Source organism: Rattus norvegicus, chromosome 3 (genome assembly GCF_021556685.1).
Source record: "Rattus norvegicus strain SHRSP/BbbUtx chromosome 3, alternate assembly SHRSP_T2T, whole genome shotgun sequence".
NCBI lineage: Eukaryota > Metazoa > Chordata > Mammalia > Rodentia > Muridae > Rattus > Rattus norvegicus.
The window spans coordinates 46,491,870-46,512,357 of NC_141536.1; the positions used below are offsets into that span (position 1 = coordinate 46,491,870).

Here is a 20,488-nt window from a genome sequence, read left to right on the forward strand (position 1 = left end):
CGAGATTAGTTGCCCACAGTCACCTTTGAGTGAGAGCCACAATGACCCAGGACTGCACCGTAGATCCCACCTCCTTTTTTCTCTGCCTGGGGACCCAACACATTAGCAGTTAACCTGCTAATTCAACTGAAACGTAATACATACCAGGCGATAGGAACTTTTTAAACTTGATTTTAATTTTTTGGACTAAATCTGTGGTTCATTTTTGACCGAAACTGTGTCACGGCAAAGGACTACATCATTTTAGTAGTATGGCCCTTCTTAAAAATAAAGGCTTTTGAAATGAAAGAGCAAGGGATCCAGAACCTGATTCTTAAATTCAGGATATAGTAAAGCTCATTGTGCTGGATAGTTTTATGTCAACATGACCAACCTACAAAGGCAGGAACCTCCATAAGACCCAGCTGGATGGCACTTTCTTAGTGATTAATAAGAAATCATGGTAGGTGGTGCCATTCTTTGGACTGGTGGTCCTGGGGTCTATGAAAGAGCAGGCTGAGAAGCCAGTAAGCAGCAAGTCTCCGTGGTCTCTGCATCAGCATTTACCTCCAGCTTCTTGCCCTGTTTGAGTTCTTGTGCTGACTTCCTCCTTCAGTGATGAACAGTGAAATGGAAGTGTAAGCCAAACAAATTCTTCCTCAACTTGCTCTGGTCATGTTGCTCCATCGCAGCAGTACTAACCCTAAGACAATGGTGTGTGTTTGTGTGTGTGTGTGTGTGTGTGTGTGTGTGTGTGTGTGTGTGTGTGAGAGAGAGAGAGAGAGAGAGAGAGAGAGAGAGCACGCTAGGGAGATGATCATGTGAACCCATGGTTTTATATGCATATTATATAAATAGAACACACACACACACACACACACACACACACACGTTGTACATCATTTGGGTGAGAGATGTAACATTTGTGTCTATGGGATATAACAGGATGGTACATCCAGATTATAGGGTAGAATTTCAAGTAGAAAAACTATGTCTGAATCTGGGGCAGGCTATCAATTGGCAACTTGGAAATTGTGATTGTTTCTGGGAGAGGCTTGGGCAGGAAAAGGATTGAGAACATGAAAGAAAACAGTGCCCTGGAAATTCAGATTCTGACTGATGAGGAGAGGCTCTCCCTTGGTTTTAGCTGCAGTCTGTAACCATCCTCCCCTTGTTTTACAGCAGTGGAGGATGTGCTGAAGTGGGTAGCATGTCATAGAACATGGATAACATCTTATGTTCTGTTCTTCACTTGAGTGCTCTTCAGGTCCCATTGCTTTTCTAAGAAGTGTGGCTTTGTATAGAATTACCATATGGGAACCATGACTGGCTACTCAAGCCCAATAGACAGCTTCCTCTCAGTCTCTCCTAGAAGCTGGAAAGTCATAGCTATAGAAAGTATCCATTTGCTGTAAGACAAAAAAGTCATGTGGATAGAATTTCTTTGGAATGCTTTTTCTAAATAAAGGCATTGCTAGGGTACTTCATGATCTGAGTTCAAATCCTGGGATGCACATGATGGCGGGGTGGGTGTAGGGGTGTGGTACGAGAGCACAGCTGCCATCCAGAAGTAGCCCTGTGGCATCCATGCATGCTCCACATACCATCAACATAAAAATGTTAACTGTAATAACATTAAAGGCCTTGTTAAAGGACAGCCTTGGCTCCTTTGGTTCATTTTTCATTCTTTCTACCTGGAAAGGAACTTGGGGTTTGAAGGTACAGCAGCCGTCTTTATACACGAGATAAAGGCCTGTGGATAGAGAATAGGAGATACAAAGAGGTCAGTGGTACAGTTAAGTTGCCATGTAACCTTGTTGTACCTAGCTGCAGACTTCTTTTATGAAACAATGAGCACTTACTGACTCTGTCTGCCTCCCTCCCTCCGTCTCCGTCTCTGTCTCTGACTCTGTCTCTGACTCTGTCTCTGTCATCTCTGTCTCTCTGTCTCTGTCTCTGTCTCTCTCTTTAGGCAGGGTCTCACTACATATCCCAGAAGGCCTTGAACTCAGAGAGCTCCACCTGCCTCTATCTTAAGTCATTTTTATAACACTGTTTTATACAATAGCATGTCATCGACATAAGAACTAGTGAAATACTTGTTCTTTGTTTTGAATCTAGCAGGGACCTTACACCTACAGAACATTTGAATTCTACTAGGTACATTTCAAGTGTCCATTGTCAACTCCAGCCAGAAGCTACTGTCATGGCCGCTGAGGACTACTGTACTCAGGGGCTTGCATGGGTTCCCTCACCACCTAATTCTCTCTCCTCAGTATTCATCTATATGATGAACCTTCATGCTATAACAATACTCTTCACCCTCACAAAGTACCCATGCCCTTCATTTCTATGTCACCTCTGCTGTGACGTAGAAATGTCCCCCTAGCCTTTACTGTCACATGACATAGTCTTTGCTACCCTGTCCACGGTCTTCTACCACAGAAGTGCAAGCATCGTAAAGACAAGGAAGGTGTACTGTGTGCTGTTTGATACCTGGTATGTTGACAGGGATTCCTATGCAGTGGGTTACTCAGTTAATGTGTGTTGAGTGAGTGTACCTAAGAGTCATTGGATCAAGTCTCTGTACATTTGCATAGCAATTACTTTAATGATTGTTCCATGAAAGTAACTTCATCTAATATGGACTCTTTTTTGAAAACTTTATTTTGGTTGGCTGTCTTTTGCACACATACGTTTTACCTGTAGCTTGAACTTTTGACTTATAAATTTGTCTCAGCTGAAATCTTTCACTCTTCCTTCCTCTTACACTTCCTTCCGTGTCCTTTGTCCCACCCCACCCCCACCCCTTCCCAGTCTTCTTTTCCTCTTAGCTTTGTGGTGTCATCACTTGGATTCTGTCATGACTCAGCTCTCAGCTTGGTCATGGATGCGCCCAAGGTGATGTTGAAGGTTCCATCCCACAGGAGGCGTATCTAGCTCACAACCTAGTCCTTCCCTGCAGGCGACACTTACTCCTCAGAGGGGACATCCTTAGCAGTGTATGTTTTGTGGGGTTAGTTTGGTTCCTTGAGAAGAGGGTTGGAGATGAAAAAGATGGAGAATGTGAAAGAAAACAGTGCACTGGAAATTCAACCGGGGGCTGATGAGAAGCTCTCCCTTGGTTTTAGCTGCAGTCTGTGACCATCCTCTCTTCGTTTTATAGCAGTGGAGGATGTGCTGAAGTAGGTGGCATCTCATAGAACACCACCAGCATCTTACGTTCTGTTCTTCACTTGAGTTCTCTTCAGGTCCCATTGCTTTTCTAAGAGCAGAGGCTTAGCACAGAATTACCTGTCACTCTTCCTAGATTCAAGGCATATGATAGTCATATCTCAGTGACATATGAAACTGTGCTTGCTTCTACATATTGTATTAAGGTCTAAATTAGAATTGGATGTGTGTGTGTACACACACACACACACACACACACACACACACACACACACACTGTATATGCGTATTTCCATCTCATAGACTTTGATGAAAGCATAACATCACAGATCTTGAGCATAGTTAATAAAGGGATTATATACACCCTTTGTCTCATTGTCACTCCTTTCAGTTGCCATAGAGTCACCTAATATAAACACCTGCTGTAACCTTTAATTGTTGTGTATTGCTAAGTGGCTTAGGGTCAGGCTAGGTTAAGACATGAGAGATTTTGTCTTCGATGCCCAACTTAAATGTGTTTTAAAATGTATTAAAAATAAATGGAGCTTTAATGTGATTTTTAAAAAATTAACTTAAGAACCATGTGATGGGCACAAGCTCATTTTTCTCAGTTTTTAAGCCAGGTCTGACCCTGTGTCCACACAGGACCCTCCTTTGCCTCACTTCCATGTTGACTGCTTACGTGTACAAAGCCCTTTCCACCGGCCTGACCTCTTCACTTTGTAAGACATTAAAATATAGACCAATCTATTTGACATGGTTAAATGTGTTTTTTCTTTTTAGAAGATAATTGGGTAGAGTAATGTTACTAGAAAGAGGATTATCTATGGAATGGGTGTTCTTACACGCTTCTTCAGAAGATGAAGAGTGTGCAAATGGTCATCAGGGTACAGTGGAGGTGCCTGCAGTTCCATCTGCTCAGGAGGCAGAGCAGATTCCTCTTGTGCCCAGGAATTTGAGACCAGCCTGGGCACACTAAGATTCCCCGCTCAAGGCAAAATAAAAATCAAAACAAATAAAGTCTCAAAAACATCGAAGAAGTTAACAGCTTTCTGCAGTTTATAGCCTTGAGTTTTTCATGGTGGTAAAGCAGTATCAGGGAACACGTTTCTAATTATAAAATGCAAGCTCCCTTTGATCTACACTGTATCTATGCAAAGCAGTGAGGGAAGAAAGCAGGTGCACAACAGAAGAGGGAGTGTGATACACGGCTCTCCAAGTTCAGGGTTATTTACTGAGACATCTTTCTTAATGTTCATTTCCCCAGAACAGGGACAATCCCAAAATACATTCTGTATTCTTTAACTTAAATGCACAGTACTTTTTTTTCCCTAGGTTTCTTTTTCAACTAGTGTTGCTACAGAACCACTCCAAATCTTTCAAAGTCTATCTTCTATGTTTGGAAGTGTAGAATTAAGAAAAAACCTACTGTGTGGGGATAGTTGAACTTGTGTGCGAATGTTGCAAAAGATAGTGGTATTGGGGCAGAAAATATCAGACTGCACAGGATTTCTTAAAATTTTAATTTCCCTAGATTCATGTGTTTTCTTGATTCATATGTTGTCTGTTTATTGAATTCTTTGTATCATTGTGCTGTCTGAATATTTCATTGATTTGTTAGTGGGAAGGAACTGACAAGTCTTAGGAATTCTTATTAATTTCATTCTCAACTAGAATAGCATTTTCCCACTTAGGAGTTAAAGAGAAAAACAATTTATAATTGTTATTGACAGTGTGTGAGAGGACAGTGTTTAAAATCAAGCGAGGGGGAGGGAAACATAGTTTCTAATCCTTTATTTGTAAAGTCTTTTCCCGTGCGGTGGTTGACCGTGCTTGGTGTTGGGTTTGCCCTCTTGGGGCAGTGGACGGGCTGCAGAGCTGTCAGACTTCTACACGGTATTGATACACTTAGAATGCATCAAGCAACTGTTGTAATTTGTTTCTCGAAACAATGTAGGCTTGATACAGTTACTTCCTAATAGGTCTACGTGAGTAGGGTGTGACAAAGAGGCCTTCTGATGTCCATGTCAGTGGAGAATTTATTTAGTTTTTTCTAAAGCAGCCTCACTCTTAAAACTGTGCTTAATTTTTTAAAGCCTAGTTTTAAAAACAATTAAGGAGTTTGTAGTTTGGTAAAGCCCCTCTAAGCACAGTGATGGGAGGCTGGGAGCTCTTAGGTGCCTTCAGGGAGCACAGCAAGGGTGACCACAAGTAAGGTGACAGAGCATTTTGCATTGTTCTGAGCCCTGAGAAGACAAGGGAATCATTGCACCTCAGACCCATGGGGAAGGTGTACCAGGTCCCACTGTGTGGAGTGTGCCTTTGCTGGCAATGTTTATCGTGCAGATTTGTTGTTTGTACTGGTTTGAAAGTTGAGTGTTTCTGAGTTGCCCCAGAGCAGCACTCATTAAGATTTAATGCCCTTTGGTACCTTTGCACTCAAAGGCCCTGGCCTTCTCTTTTGCAGGATGGTGAGGTGGATGCTGAAGAGCTGCAGAGATGCTTGACACAGTCTGGAATCAGTGGATCTTATGCTCGTGAGATCATGTTTTCTCTTCTTTCTTCTTTCTGGCATAGACGATTAGGATAGGGAATTCACTTCTAGAATTTTAGTCGCACACCTAAAATAGTAAAAGCTCTACATATAATGGGTTTAAAGGACCAGATACTTCTGTATATATTACTGTGAAAACAACTGTTCATTTACACTCCTGACTTTGAATGTTAATTAGTCAGGTGACACATTTTTTAAAGTGGTTCAGACCACAGAGTGTCCTAGCTTTAGCACTATACAGCTGCGGCTTTGTGATTATCAATTGATGTCTTGCTATGGAAAATGAGTATTTAACTCCCTTCCAGCCTTAGAATCCTTGCATTCCTCCATGCGAAATCCCATCATTTGTCCCGTTGTTGGATGAGTAATAATTTGGGGCCCATCTTCAGCATTTACTTTATGTCTATGCGATGCTTATTGCTGTGTCTCATGACAGTGTATAGCCACTTTTCTTTGTTTGTAGCCTTTTGTCTTTCCCAGAATTCACAGGGGCTAGTGTGCGGGGGCAGCACAGTGAAGAAACTGCTGAAATGGCTGCTCCATTCAGGGAAGATTTTTATTGTGGGTAAGAGAGAAAATAGCTACAGGCATCTGGAAGTGTCCAGCACAAAGAGAAAAAGACAGTAGACATTGTCAGGGTTGCCTACAAGAGGAGGGAGAGTAGGAGGACATAGCAAGAGAGGGGACAGTAACAGAATAGCAGGGGTGAGGTGGGGAGGTGGAGGGTGGTAGGGGGAACCTCAGGATTGGGGGAAGGGACAGGAGGAAAATCTTGTTATATAGAGAACAGATGGATATCTGGGAGGAGGGAAGCCTGAGGAGGTGAGAAGGGCCAGGATGTTAGTGTGGGGATCTTAGAAAAGTTTAATGGGTACTTGTAAATAGGCACAAGTAGGTACTGTAGGCACCTCGAGACCAGCATGGGCTTTGATAGGCAACCATGGGAATACATCCATGGAGTACCATATACTCTTCTCCCAGAGGCACTGTAAATGTCTCCTTTTGGCGAATGGGAACCTGTTTCAAAAGTTCCTGAGACGTGCTGGTTTTTATCTAACTGCCAGAAATCCATCTACAGTCCAGCTTGAGCTGGGCCAAGACTGTCATTTCTGGACACATTCACTGCCTTTCAGACTTTGGGAAATCAGGGTTTTCTTTGGACCTGACAGCTAGGTATTTCTTGCATCCCTCCAGCTGTCCCAGGCTTCCTGGTATGCTCTGTGTTTTATAGCTTGGTCTTGCCTTTTACCTCTGCTCTGCAATTCTTTCCCACTCCTGAGTTACATCCCTCCTTTTATTCTGCCTCTGTCGTCTAGTATTTTTTAAATCAATTATTCCATTGAGATATTAAGTAGCATTTATCAAGTTTTGATACTAAGTGTCTGAAGATGCTTTCATTTGGGTCTCAATCATTGAGTGGCTGCTTGTCAAGGGCTAGAGCTCTCTGTGACAACCCATTTCCACACATAATTCACAAAGAAAGTTTTATAGCGTGATGGCTAACATCCAGCTAGAAGAGACAGGAAGGGGCCTGGGTTTTAAATGCTCCTGATGAAAACATTTCTGCTGTTGTCTTGTTGATAGTTTCGTGTGTGTGTGTGTGTGTGTGTGTGTGTGTGTGTGTGTGTGTGTGTGTGTGTGTATTTAGAAGGATGTCTGGCCCATGGTTTCATCATCTAAATTTCTGTCTCCCCTGCATGAGGTTTGCTTTTCCTCTCTGAATGCTCAGGGATTATTCTGTTCCCCCCGTTGGTCCCTGCTGCTCTGGCAAGTCACCGTGTTGTGTCTGGTGGTCTTGCATGAGGGAACTGAGTGGGTGTGTTCAGTGTGGAATCTCTTGTACTTTTTTGTTTGGGAAATTTTCTTCAGTGATGCTTCCTCTTTCAGTAATGTGTGTTATTTGGACCGAGTCATCTGTTCTCCTTTTTGTGAATGCCCTCAACTTTCTCTCATGAACCTTCTGTGTCTTTCGTAAGCTCTAAGAGCCTCTGCTCTTTATCACAAATGCTCTGTCATCCCTCTGAAACTATTAATATGCTTACTCCATGGCCTTTCCTTCCTGGAAATTACTTTTATTTTCTAGCTTGTTTGGCTATTTTCCCTTGAGTGTCTGACACTTTGTTGCTCATGTCTCAAACAATGCTGAGTATCAGCCCTGGTCTAGTAGACTGTGGTCTTTCTTGTAAGGTGAAGCCGGACAGTTTCACTGTGGGAGTCAGGTGTCGGTGTCATGAGAGATTTCCTTTGTTTCCTTTGGGCTGCCTTTTCTCTTGTTCTCCTTAGGAGAGAAAGCACACGTTCACTGTTCCCAACTCTGTAAATTTTTAGTGAATTGGCTTGTTTTCTGTAGTTAGTTTATTCCCATTGTGCCTAGTGTCCCACAGTCCAGAAACATCTCCAGAGAGCGAAACTCCTGCTGGGTGAGAATGTAGGTGTGCCAGCCATCCAACTGAATAAAGGCAGAGAGGGGATTGGGTCTTCTCATGCTCTTAAAATAGCTCTTCCCTCAGTTCTGTTTTTAGCTCCACCTTCACACACATGTTCAGAAGCTGCCAAGTCTTCAACAGTTGGCATCTTTCCCAAGGTAACTAGGTTGTTTCTCAGCAATTCTCTTTATGCACAAACATTAAATTGATATATCTCCACTTTTTAACTTACAAAATATTTTTCTATTATTTCTTTTTCTTCTAAGAGTTGAAGCCCCCCCCACGCAAATCAATATATTGTCCGCTCCATTGGGTTGTGAGGACAAAGTAAAATCTGTCATCTTCTACATCAAAAGTCCATCTTTCTGTTCTATAGAACTATTTCATCTTTAAATTTCTATCCTGAGCTCGAAGATATGCTTACTTGTTTATGTAATTTTAAAAAAGATCATTCATCCATTCATTCATTTATGTATTTATTTATTTATATGAGTAGCTGTCCTCAGACACACCAAAAGGGCATCAGATCCCATTACAGATGGTTGTGAGCTGGGAATTGAACTCAGGACCTCTGGCACAGCAGTCAGTGCTCTTAGCCACTGAGCCATCTCTCCAGTCCTGTTAATGTAAATTTTAATTACTCTTTTAATCTGGTTAGGTTCTACTTCCTGAATGTGAACCAAGTTACACTGTAAAAAAAGTTTTTTTTTTCCATGCAACTCTCCCAACTCCAATAGTTTATTTATGGAAGAACATGAGGCCCTAGTATTGGCGTCTCTGTCTATACTCCCTTTGTCAACTTAGAAACACATCTTTCTGGGTTCACATTGCTTTATCTGTAAGATTAGAACTACTATCCATTTGCTATGCTTGTGTTATATAATCTGCTGGGGTGGTTAATCTTTATCATAGACACAGCTGGGCTTGGGATCACCTAGGATGCACATCAGCAGATGTGTTTATCAGGGCACTCTAGGAAGACCCACCCTGAGTGTGAATGACACCTTCTCCTGGCTAGGGTCTGAGTAAAATGGAAAGAGGAGAAAGCATTCATTTCTCTTTGCTTCTGATTGCAGACAAAACGTGAGCAGCCACCATGAACTCCGTTCTTTAAGTATTTTATACAACAATGAAAAGAATAACACACCCACACCTTATTGTTGCTGGCAGGATGTTTTATCATTTTTCTTTAGGCATTTTGAAATTTATCTAATTTAATAGGTTTGAAGGATTTTTAAAATGTTATCAAGCAGTACAAAATAAAGGGAATCTCAATTATCTATTCATTCACTAATATCAAGTATCTAAAAGAATATTATATCCTTACTTGAAATTTGCTAATATGTCTCTTATTTTAGAAAAGTCAGCCCAACTAGTTAAATGTAATTGTGATACAATTTTGCAAATTTGAATTACTTTTAGTGGCTTGGCTTCATTGTAAATAAATAAGGAAATGGTAATATTTCTTACAATGCCTTTATTTTACTTAATTTCTTTATTTAATATAATTGCAACATTTTCACAGTGCTTTCTCTCTCCAACCCCCCTCTCATGTACTCCCCTGCTTGCCCTCTCTTTCAAATTCATGGCCTCTTTTCATTAATTACATCACATACATATATGCATCTATATTCTTACACACATAAATGCGCTCTTCTCAGTCTATGTAATGTTGCTTGTATGTATGTTTTCAGTTCAGCCCGTTTGTACTGTATAACCAAATGTATTCTCTTCCCAAGGGAAAACTGTTTCTTCTGCTCTCTGCATTCATGATTTGCCTGTACTACAGCTTAGGGATCATTGCCGAGAAGTAGGGGAGAGATAGTAAGAACCAGAGGATCAGGGGGTGTGCTGTAAGACTGCGTTTCTTAGGGGTGTAGACACTACCCCGAGGACTCCTTTCTTAACATGATTTGTGTTGGTCTTCATTTCTTTCTCCAGAGAACACAGTTGCTTCTGCTCAGAGGATCACCATTTCTCATTAGGTCTACCTCCCTCCTTCCCTCCCTCCCTCCTTTCCTTCCTTTCTTTCTTTTCTTTCTTTCTTTCACTTCCTCCCTCCCTCCCTCCCTTGCTTCCTTCCTTCCCTCCCTCCCTCCCTTCCCTCCCTCCCTCCCTCCCTCTTTCCTTCCTTCCTTCCCTCCTTCCTTCCTTCCTTCCTTCCTTCCTTCCTCTTTTTCTTTCTTTCCATTCCAAATGGTTCCCCCTCACAGAGTTCTCCATCCATCCCTCCACTTCTCTTCTGAGAAGGTAGGGTATCCCCCCATCCCTGCTCACCAAGTATTTGCAGGATTAGGCATACCCTCTCCCACTGATGCCAGACAAGGCAGCCCTGTAGGGGAACGGATGCCATAGTCAGGCTACAGCTTTAGGGGAGAACCTCCACTCCAGTTATTGGGGGACCCATATGGAGACTGAGCTGCACGTCTGCCATGTATGCTCTTTGGTTGGTGCCTCAGTCTCTGAGAGCTCCCAGGGGTTCAGCTTAGTTGACTCTGTTGGTCTTCTTACAGAGTTCCTGTCCCCTCAAGGGCCTGCAGTCTTTCCCTAAGAGTCCCCGGAACAGATATAGAACCTCACTAGGTCTCTTTACTAAGCCAGCACACTTCACCTACCCCAGTCTCCTCTCAGTATAATCCTTTTGTTTAGAGTTCACATGTTAAGTATTCAGCTTTCTTTTTTCTGCTGTGTCACTGCAAGGATGTTCATTGATCTAAAGTGTAGTATTCAAGGATGTCCTGGTCTGACCTTTCTTTGCCTGTCTGATGTCCTCTTGCATTTTCCCCTCACACATTATCTTAAGTGCTGCACATGTTGTAACTTCTGGGTACACCGCAGATATCCAGGTAAACCTCCCTCTCCCTGCCTCTGGTGTTGTGAAGGCTGAAACCTGCTTTCTTCCCAGGCTCTTGGCAAAGCCTGGAAGTCTGTAATGTATCTATCACAGTAACGTTCAGTTTCTCTGTAACTGGCTTCATTAAGTGTGAATAATTCGAAGATAGTAATTTTTCTATATATTTTATTTTTACTTTTCTAAATGCATAGCAGTCAATAAATATTTATTATAGTGGTTTTGTGTTGTTTATTTGTGAATATTTTTATGAAGTGAGGAATATCCTAATGTTGCATAGATAAAACTAGAAAGAGTCTAATATTCAAATATTGAATATGTCTTACAGCTTTCAGCTTGGAAACCTGCAGAATTATGATTGCCATGTTGGATGTATCCTTGAATGAAAATAGAAAATAGGAGAATATAGAATCACTGCTTTCTTAACATTAAACCAATTGTTAATTTTAGAGCTAACTATATTCTGTAAGATCCTGTTTAAAGTCCACATAGTTTCATTTTCACACAGAAATCTATTCTTAGGCTGTGCCAGGCGAACTGCAAAAGAATACGTACTTCTCAGACAGTGATTTGAGAACAGGATCAGATGAATTCTCTCAGGTACCCAAACTTATTTTTGTTAATAAAACTGTTAGAGAGACTACACAGGAAAAATGGGATTCAACGAGTTCAAGGAGCTTTGGGCAGCTCTCAATGCCTGGAAGCAGAACTTCATGAGCATTGACCAGGATCAAAGTGGCACCATAGAGCATCATGAGCTGAGTCAAGCCATCGCGCTCATGGGTAAGACTTTTAGCATTTTTTACAATCTTCTTTACTCTTTGACGCAGCTCTGGACTTTTCATATTCATAAATAATTTATTTTATCTTATGAGTTTTTTTTGCCTGAAAGTATGTATGAGTATGATCTATGTGCCTGGTGCTCTAGGAACCCAGAAGAGGGCCTCTGATTCCCTGGAACTGGAGTTACTACCTGAGTGCTGGTAATGAAACCTAGGTCCTGTGCAAGAGCAGAAAGTGTTCTGTTCTTCACTTAACCGTCTTTCCAGCTCACAAAATTATCTTTGTTACATGCTTTAATTAATAAAGGGCTGTTTTTTGTTGGTGTGTCCCTTAATTTTGGCTCACAACTGTAGGTAAGTCCTAATCAAAGATACTAACACAATCTTTATTACTGCTGCATTTTCATTTTCCCTCCCTCCCTCCCTCTCCCTCCTCCCTCCCTCCTTCCCTCTCTCTCTCTCTCTCTCTCTCTCTCTTTCTTTCTTTCTTTTGTGGTAGCATTGAACATTGAGTCCTCAGTTTTGTATATGGGAGACCAGCGCTCTACCACTGAGTCCTTATATCCATTTCATAATTTTATCTGAATTTTTTTCCGAAGACAGTCTTCTATTCATTGTGAATTTCCTGAGTACATTTAACTGTCATCCCTAATGTTAGCACCTGCCATTTGTGTTTCATACATTTATACCTTAGTGGACTCTCTAATTCTGTATGAAAGCCTGCGACTGTCAACCACAGGTGTCTCTAGCTTTTAAACAGAATAATAACTTGTCTGTTTTTCTCCTTTTCCTTACACAGTGTAGGACACGAGTGGCAGCAGGTCCTGACAAACTTCAAAGTGGAAAGAGTGCACTTCAGATTAGTTTAAAAGATGTAATTATTTTCATTGTACTTCTCATAGGCTAAGGCTCTCGGTTCACTTTGCAGAGAGTGGTAATGTACACTGATGTTTATTACCCTGACAAGTACTGCTGTGGTTCTTTGCCATACTTGCCTTTCTTTTATATCCTCCTCTCTCCTTATATATACCATATGCAATATGTGCATATGTATGTAGGTTATAAAGCTAGATTCTCATTCTGCTCACTTTATACCCAGGCTGTTCTGGAGCACACTGTGTAGCCCAGGCAAACCTCAGATCCACTGAGATCCTCCTTCTTTGGACTCTGTGGTTGTAAATGTGAGCCAGGCTTTCAGTAGCTTTGCCCAGCTTTAAGGAGCTTCTTTAATTTTTTTTTATCTAGTAATTTTTGTACATGTTTACTTATAAACAAAATGTATATAAATGAAAATTACCTGTTTAAAATTTAAATTCTGGGCTTAAATTATATGCCAAAGCTCAAACTAGTGAATTCTTTCAACTTAATTATGTAAATAGACATTTGATTTTAGTATCCAGGGAAGATCTTGGCCAAATAAACATGTTCAATTGTAGATCTTTAATAATAGTTGATTCAACTCTGCTTTTTAATAGTATAATTTTTTTAAAAAAATTCTGCTAGTTTTTTTCAAAGGGAATTTTTAAAAAGGGAGCCGGGCAGTGGTGGTGCCTCTGGAGGCAGAGGCAAGCTGATACTTGTGTTTGAGGACAGCATGGCCTACAGAATGAATTCCAGGACAGCCGAGGAAGGCTATACAGAGAAAAACCTGTCTTGAAAAAAAGTCAGAAAACAAACACCCCCCCCCCCCCAAAGCCCAACAAACTAACAGACCAACCTGAAAAGGTTCAGGGGTTGAAGCAGCATCTGAATGCAAGAAAGGATTGCTCTGGGCCTGCAAGGAGGCTTAGTGGCTAAAAGCCCCTGCTAATGCGATGGCCTGAACTTGATTCCCAGGGGCTACATGGTGGAAGGAGAGAGCTGACACCTGACAAGTTGTCTTCTGGCCTACAAACAATTGCTGTGTCCCGTGCTCCCTCAAACTGTAATCACATGTTTAAGTTATCCTGAACCATTCAAACTTAACGCCTTCAAATATTCTTAAAGTCCTTAAGTTATGGAAAATTTTTAGGAATTGTGTTCATCCCACACCCAGATCATAACTCACTAGATGGATGTTTAACTGTATCTTCACGTAGTTGAGTTATTGTGTGTTTTCGTATGGCTCTTAATTTATATTTACTTTAAGCATGTTTTCTGGGTATATACATATGAATTGTGTGTATATATACATGTGGTTCTGTGGTAGAGTGCGTGCCTCCTTCCCATGTATATATATTAGATCATACATGTATATATATGAGATCATACATGTATCCTATATACATGATTTATTTTGTTTTGTAGTTTTTGGGGATTGAACTGAGCAAGTGCTTTGGCCCTGGCTCCTCCTACCCCCGTGGGTTATATTTTATTAGGACTATAGGTGGAATTTTCCTTCTGGTACTGATTTTTATCTTTGGCTGGATTAGTGACTTTTTTCTAAATCTACGGATCTATTAATATGTAGACCAAATGTATCCATCTCCTGAGTTATGTGTTCATGTCTCATTTAATGTATTAGCGTCATGCTAGAAGTGTAGCAGATAGAATCCCTGAATTTTTATTTCTATTATTTGATATTCATTCTTGATAACCTTCCAGTTTTTCAGATAATATATTTTCAAATGAAAGCAATTGAGCAGTCATTTGGGTAGAACTTAAAACAGACGTGAAGGACTTAACACTGGAAGTACATGATCAGAAGCTGTACGGAGACAGGCATCCACACTAAATTTTACACTGAATGGAGTGTAAGGAAGGAACTTTGAAGGAACAAATATGTGTGAAGAAAAAAAAAACTTGAAGAAGAAATAACATTTTCTGGTTTCCACCACTTATGGCCAGACTAATTTTCAGAAATAACAGACATTCTATCAGAGATACAGTATTTGAACCATAACAAAGACCAATCATGGTCCTGCTTTTGGCACTGCAGTACTGAAGTGCTAATCTCTATCAAATACCTGTGCTGGTGATTTCAGGATAAATATACATTTTAAATGCCAATGAAGATAGTCATTGTCTTTCTGTAGAATTGATTTTGTTACAAAGTTAGAATTGTGTCAGCTATGTACCCCTGTCTGGAATTATTCATATATACAGAATGAATATAGAATATGGAATTATTAATGAATGGTATTACCATTTTTAATATTAATGTATTTCTGATATATTCTTTCAAGTGCTTTGGTTCAGTGTTAGAGTGCATGCCTCCTTCCCATGTATACACCGTTATATACTCAAACTTCAGTCCTGCCAAAAATAAACTGAATATTTCTTGTGTAGAAAGAAATTTCAGAGTTCCTCTGTTTCCTGACTTTATTAATTGCAGTGGTTTTGGTACCTGGTGGCATTTAACTTTGAAGGCTTTAATGCGTCAGTCTTTTTCTTTAGGTTACAGGTTGAGTCCACAGACATTAGCAGCGATTGTTAGACGCTACAGCAAGAATGGCCGGATTTTCTTTGATGACTATGTCGCCTGCTGTGTGAAGCTCCGTGCCCTCACAGGTACTCAGCGTTTAACAGTGGATTCAATTTACGTGGCTATTTTTTTGTGAATAGTGTTTTTGTTTCTTTCAGTAAGTCTATAATAGCATTTTTTTCCTCATCTTTTTTCACTGATACCTAAATAGTCTTAAATATTTAAAATAATGAATATAAATGGAGAAGATTGAGATTGCTCAGTTTTATAATGTTTTCATATTTCCCTTTCTTTGAATATTAAAACACTTAAGATAGTGTCAATCTTAATATCATAGACTTTAGGTATTGAGAATTAATGGGTTTTCAGTTATAATTCTAAAACTTTATTCCTTGTGTGTCAAGATTTCTTTAGGCGAAGAGACCACTTGCAACAAGGGATCGTGAACTTCATGTATGAAGATGTAAGTGTCTGAACACACATGCCATTTGTGCTTTGTGATCATGTATGAAGATGTGAGTGTCTGAACACACATGCCATTTGTGCCTTGTGATTGTGAACTTCATGTATGAAGGATCGTGAACTTCATGTATGAAGATGTGAGTGTCTGAATACACATGCCATTTGTGCTTTGCTGTTAGTTATTGAAAAGTTAAGTGATGGGACCAACGAGGTGGCTTAGCCTGTAGACCTTGGCCACCAATCAGAGAATCAGAGTTCTAGTTCAGGGACCCATTTGGTAGAAGAGAAAACATTCTCCAAAAAATGTCCTCTGTCCTCCACATATGCTCCATGAGGTCATGAGCATGTATGCATGTGTGTGCAGTGCGCATAGACTCCCTCCCCCTCCCCACTTCTCTGAATTAATCCATAAGTCTGTAACTGCAGTAAAATGTTGAAAAACATTAACTTATCTAGAACACAAAAACTGAAAATAATATATTTGGCGGCTACCTTATTTTCTACATTTTCATTAATGCAAACATAAGGTTAACGAATCATATGGCAGATAAAGTCAGTCATATGTAGAATTATATGGCAGGACATGGCAGGTGTTTGGCAGTTTATTTTCCAGTCATTTTAGTGGTTAACTACTAACATGGTTCATTAAGTGGTAAGGTGATTTTTATGAGGAGCTGTTAACTTGTGGTTATCTTTTCAGAGAGAGAGAGAGAGAGAGAGAGAGAGAGAGAGAGAGAGGAAGAAGAAGAAGAAGGAGGAGGAGGAGAGAGAGAGAAGGAGGAGGAGAAGGAGGAGAGAGAGAAGAAGGAGGAGGAGGAAGAGAGAGAGAGAGAGAGAGAGAGAGAGAGAGAGAGAGAATATTATCAGTGTGAAGCTGAAATTTGATTTCCATGTCAAATTCTCTCCATGAGCCCAGTGCCAGTTGTTTGTAAGCTGAAGCCACAGCAAGTGGTGCTTCCTATGTGCTCTCATGTTATAGAGGTTTTGAGTTGGATTTGTCCTGTTTCTCAATGGAGGGTGTGGGACAGACAGTACTTAATAGACATCTTTGAAGTATAACTCTTGAGCAGTTTCATCTTCTTACAATAAAAATTCTCAGAGAGTGTAGTTAATTTTAAACAAATACGAACCATTTGTTGTTGCCACGTGATAATGCTCCTCATGTTTTAGTTTTTGCAGGGCACCATGACAATTTGAAAGCCTAGCATTCCAAAGGTGGAGACAGACTGCGAATCCTTCTGCTTCATTGAAACAGACTGGACTACCTAAAATTAAAAGCTCGCGGAACTTTTTTGTATACCTTCCTGTGAAAGCACCCCCTTTCTTTTATTTAACCTTAAAGCACAGTTCAATGCAATAACTTTTGTATTTGGGATATATTATTTTTGGAAAAGTTATGATGTTGCAGATATATGCACACTCTCTTGGAATGAACTAATGGTGTGTAGCTAACCGTTACCAGCGTACCTGAGCCTTAGTTCTTAACAATAGAGCATGTCAGAATGTAGTCATGTGACAGGTTGTCTTTGAAGCCAAATAAAGAAAGTCTAGATTATCTAAAGGCTACAAGTTATAGATTTTGTTGGTACCTGTGGGTGTTTCTGGGAGTGAGTCAGAGGGGACATCTGCACTTTGTGCTGTCTTTGGGTTTTGATAAACGGTCAGAGAACATAACACATATTCTTTCCTGTGAATGAGGGATCTGTAGCTCCTAAGACTGTGTCCTTCCTAGATTCTGTCAGCCTAGAGCAGTAGGCATTGTCTCACCATCTTTGTTGCATTGTTTATTGTCTACAATATGTTTTATCATCTTCCACTATTGCCTTTGTTTTTAAACTTCAATGTTTTTTTGTGTTTTGTGAGACAGGGTCTCTCTGTGTAACCCAGTGGAACAGAAACTCGTGGACCTCCTACCTTGTGCCCCATTGTTTGCAGAAATTCAAGGCTTGCAAACCCTTGGCCATACTAAAGATTTCAACTGAAGATGCCTTTCTCTTTCATTAGTGAAGGCATAGATAACCTGAAATGTCAACTGTCTTTGAATCAAGCAGTTTTGAGGAGTGGGTCATTTTAGTGATGGGTCAGCATTCATTCACCTTTTTTTCTGTTACAGCCTGGTGCTGCTCCTAGTGAATGGCAACAGTTTAAAGAAAAGCAAGTAATCTGTTACTGTTTAACTGTTCAGAAATTCTATGTTGAATTGGTAGTGTGGACGTGTGTGTGTGTGTGTGTGTGTGTGTGTATCAAAACCCACCAAGAAGGGTTTTGATATTTTTCTCTTATATTTTTCCCCCTCCTCCTCCTCCTTCTCTTCCTCCCCCTCCTCCTCCTTCTCTCCCTTCCTCCTCCTACCCCTTCCTCCTCTTCTCCCTTCCTCCTCCTCTCCCTTCCTCCTCCTCTCCCTTCCTCCTCCTCTCCCTTCCTCCTCCTCTCCCTCCTGCCCCTCCTCCTCCCCTTCTTCTACCTCCTCCTCCTGCTTATGGAAAGCAGCATTTCTGGTGAAATTTTCTGTAAAGATTTCAAGGAGTGACTAGGTTCTTTGCATTAAGTTGTCTGCTCTAAGATGTCAGAGTTAGTTTAATTTCTGAATTTTCATGTATTTTAACTAAATATACTCTAGCTGAATTCAGATGCAAATAGATAAAATTTTAGTTTAGCTTGTGGCAAAATTGAATATTTGAAACAGAACTTCTTGATTTTTAAAAATATTTTTTAAAGAAAACTCCCCCAAAGTGCAACCTCTTTTTATAAATACAGAAAACTTAACAATTAGCTTTTACTTCAAAAGATCCTGGAAAGGAAATGATGTCTAATCACTCTGACATTGATTAATATGTAACTTGATATCAAACCCACTCTGTCAGTTTTCTAAGGATAGGTCAGTGAGTAATCCACACACACTGCCCTCTGCCTGCTCGTTCATGACCACATACTCAGTAGCCTGAAGCAGCATTAAGAGAACCACTGAATGCAGAATCTGAAGCTGTGATAGAACACAGAAGCCACATCATGATGTTGCAAGTCACTGAGCAATGTACACCCTTAATGTATAAGTGCTTTTATTTGTACAGTAAACATGTTTCCATGTCGCTTTGAGAATTTTTAAATAAACATTCAAATAGCTTGCTGTAAAGTTTTGTATCATACAAAATTTGTTACGTATCTACTGTAATGAGATGCTTCAGTTCAAACAGCGGTGCATTAATTCAACCATTATCTAAAAGATTGCCAAATGGGTAAATGTCACGTATTGCACTTCTAGTCTGAGTGGCAGTTTACACATTTTAAATTACATCAAGGGAAAATCAATACTATGGGAATCTTGATTTGGTCCACTTTAAATGTATTTTAAGGACTGTGCTCATTAACCTATTTTAGGCATGCATTCAGAAAAGGAGAGTTAACAAATATATATTCAAGTTATATATTTATTTCCAGAAAAGGCCTTTAGCCTGGAAGAAAGTAGAATTTATCAAGGTAGTTTAAACTCTGTGCAATTAAAAAAATAACAAAAATCAATTTGTGGTATTTCTTTAATTAAAATATACAAATCATGTTCACTTGTAACCTTATGATAATACTAATTGAACAACCAAAATAAATACTATTTGTGAGAAATGTGCTTATTTTTAAATGTTCTTTTATTTTTGATAAACTAAAGTGGATATGTTTTGTCTTGTTCCATTAACAACATTCTGTAAATTTGAAAGGAATATGTTTTGAAAAGTTTGTAAATTGAACCCACGTGCTGAGATCCCGAGACTGCTTTCAGTTACATCCTTTGCTTAACAGGGAACGCACAACCGCGGCTCTCCTAGCACTTTGGTACTTGCTAGGAAAGCTCTTGTTTGTTTTAGTGAAATCGTTTATGTAGTGAGTTAAGCTTCCTCAAGTGAATGCCTAAGGCTCAGGAATCATCTAAGCTATGTCTGCAGAGTACATCCACACTATTGGAAGGTACAAATGCAAATGCTTAGAATGTCTAGAGGTGGTGAATGCAGACAGTATTTTAAATGGATACAAGTCTCATTGTTTCAGGACATCTCTCCAGATATTAAACTGAAATTTCCTTCTAATTTAGAACACAGAAGAAAACTTTCTAGCAAAAACACTTGGAGAAATCTGGACGCCTTTGTGACTCAAGACCTATCTCTCATTTGAATGCTAGGAAACCTGTGCTTTGGATCCTCCTTGTTGCAGTTCCTTCTACTTACTTTTAAGCACGATTTCCCCATCTCATAAGGAAGAGAGCATAGGTTCTAATCATTCCTTTTGTCCACAATACATAGCTCATATATGAAAGCACAGGCTTGCTTCTCTCAGTCTGGACGTATGGTAAGAGCACATCTATCTCATTACCATACACCGCAGTCAGAAAACGCACAGGGTTTTCGCCCATGTGGTGGTCTCGTTATCGGGTGTGCTCCTTCATTAACATCTAGAAGTTATAGTGTCATTTAATAGCTAATTGGGAAGATTGTGAATCGGGAATGACGGGTTTCCAATGCCGATATACTGGGGTTGAAGTTTAACCTTTTCTCTAAGTACAAACATTTAAGTAGATAGATACATGCATAACCATTTCGATTTAATTGTCTGTCTCGCTTATTTTTCTTATTTTTCTATGATTACTGAAATTTCAAAAGATGACTTGAGCAGTGTGGATGTCACTGCTCTAGAAATAGACTAATTAAATACTCAAGTTATTTTGGAAACGAAAGGCCGTTTGAAAACAACTTTAGGATTTACTGGACTTTCTCATGCATATTTAAATCCCCACCCTTGTGTAAATGCAGGACCCTCAAGTATGTCTTAGGATACGAGGTAATTACGTTATGGAATAGTGCCAGGTATTTT

At 40.0% G+C, this 20,488-nt stretch overlaps 1 protein-coding gene and 1 long non-coding RNA gene across 5 annotated transcripts in view; both read left to right on the top strand.

Annotated features, from left to right (window-relative positions):
- Gca (grancalcin) overlaps positions 1–19,249 on the top strand; it is a 32,590-nt gene extending 13,341 nt beyond the window's left edge. For 2 of the 4 annotated variants that reach the window (XM_087650813.1, NM_001106483.5), the window contains 6 exon segments: positions 5,621–5,690; positions 11,313–11,356; positions 11,620–11,767; positions 15,142–15,255; positions 15,574–15,632; positions 16,802–19,249. In XM_087650813.1, the coding sequence (XP_087506939.1) occupies positions 5,621–5,690; positions 11,313–11,356; positions 11,620–11,767; positions 15,142–15,255; positions 15,574–15,632; positions 16,802–16,828 (462 nt within the window). In that variant the 3' untranslated portion in view covers positions 16,829–19,249. 4 annotated transcript variants of the gene reach the window in all.
- LOC147995483 (uncharacterized) lies at positions 12,564–15,040 on the top strand. Its single transcript, XR_015683526.1, has 2 exons — positions 12,564–12,640; positions 13,603–15,040. It is a non-coding gene; the product is annotated as an uncharacterized LOC147995483 (long non-coding RNA).
- Positions 19,250–20,488: the final 1,239 nt, after the last annotated feature.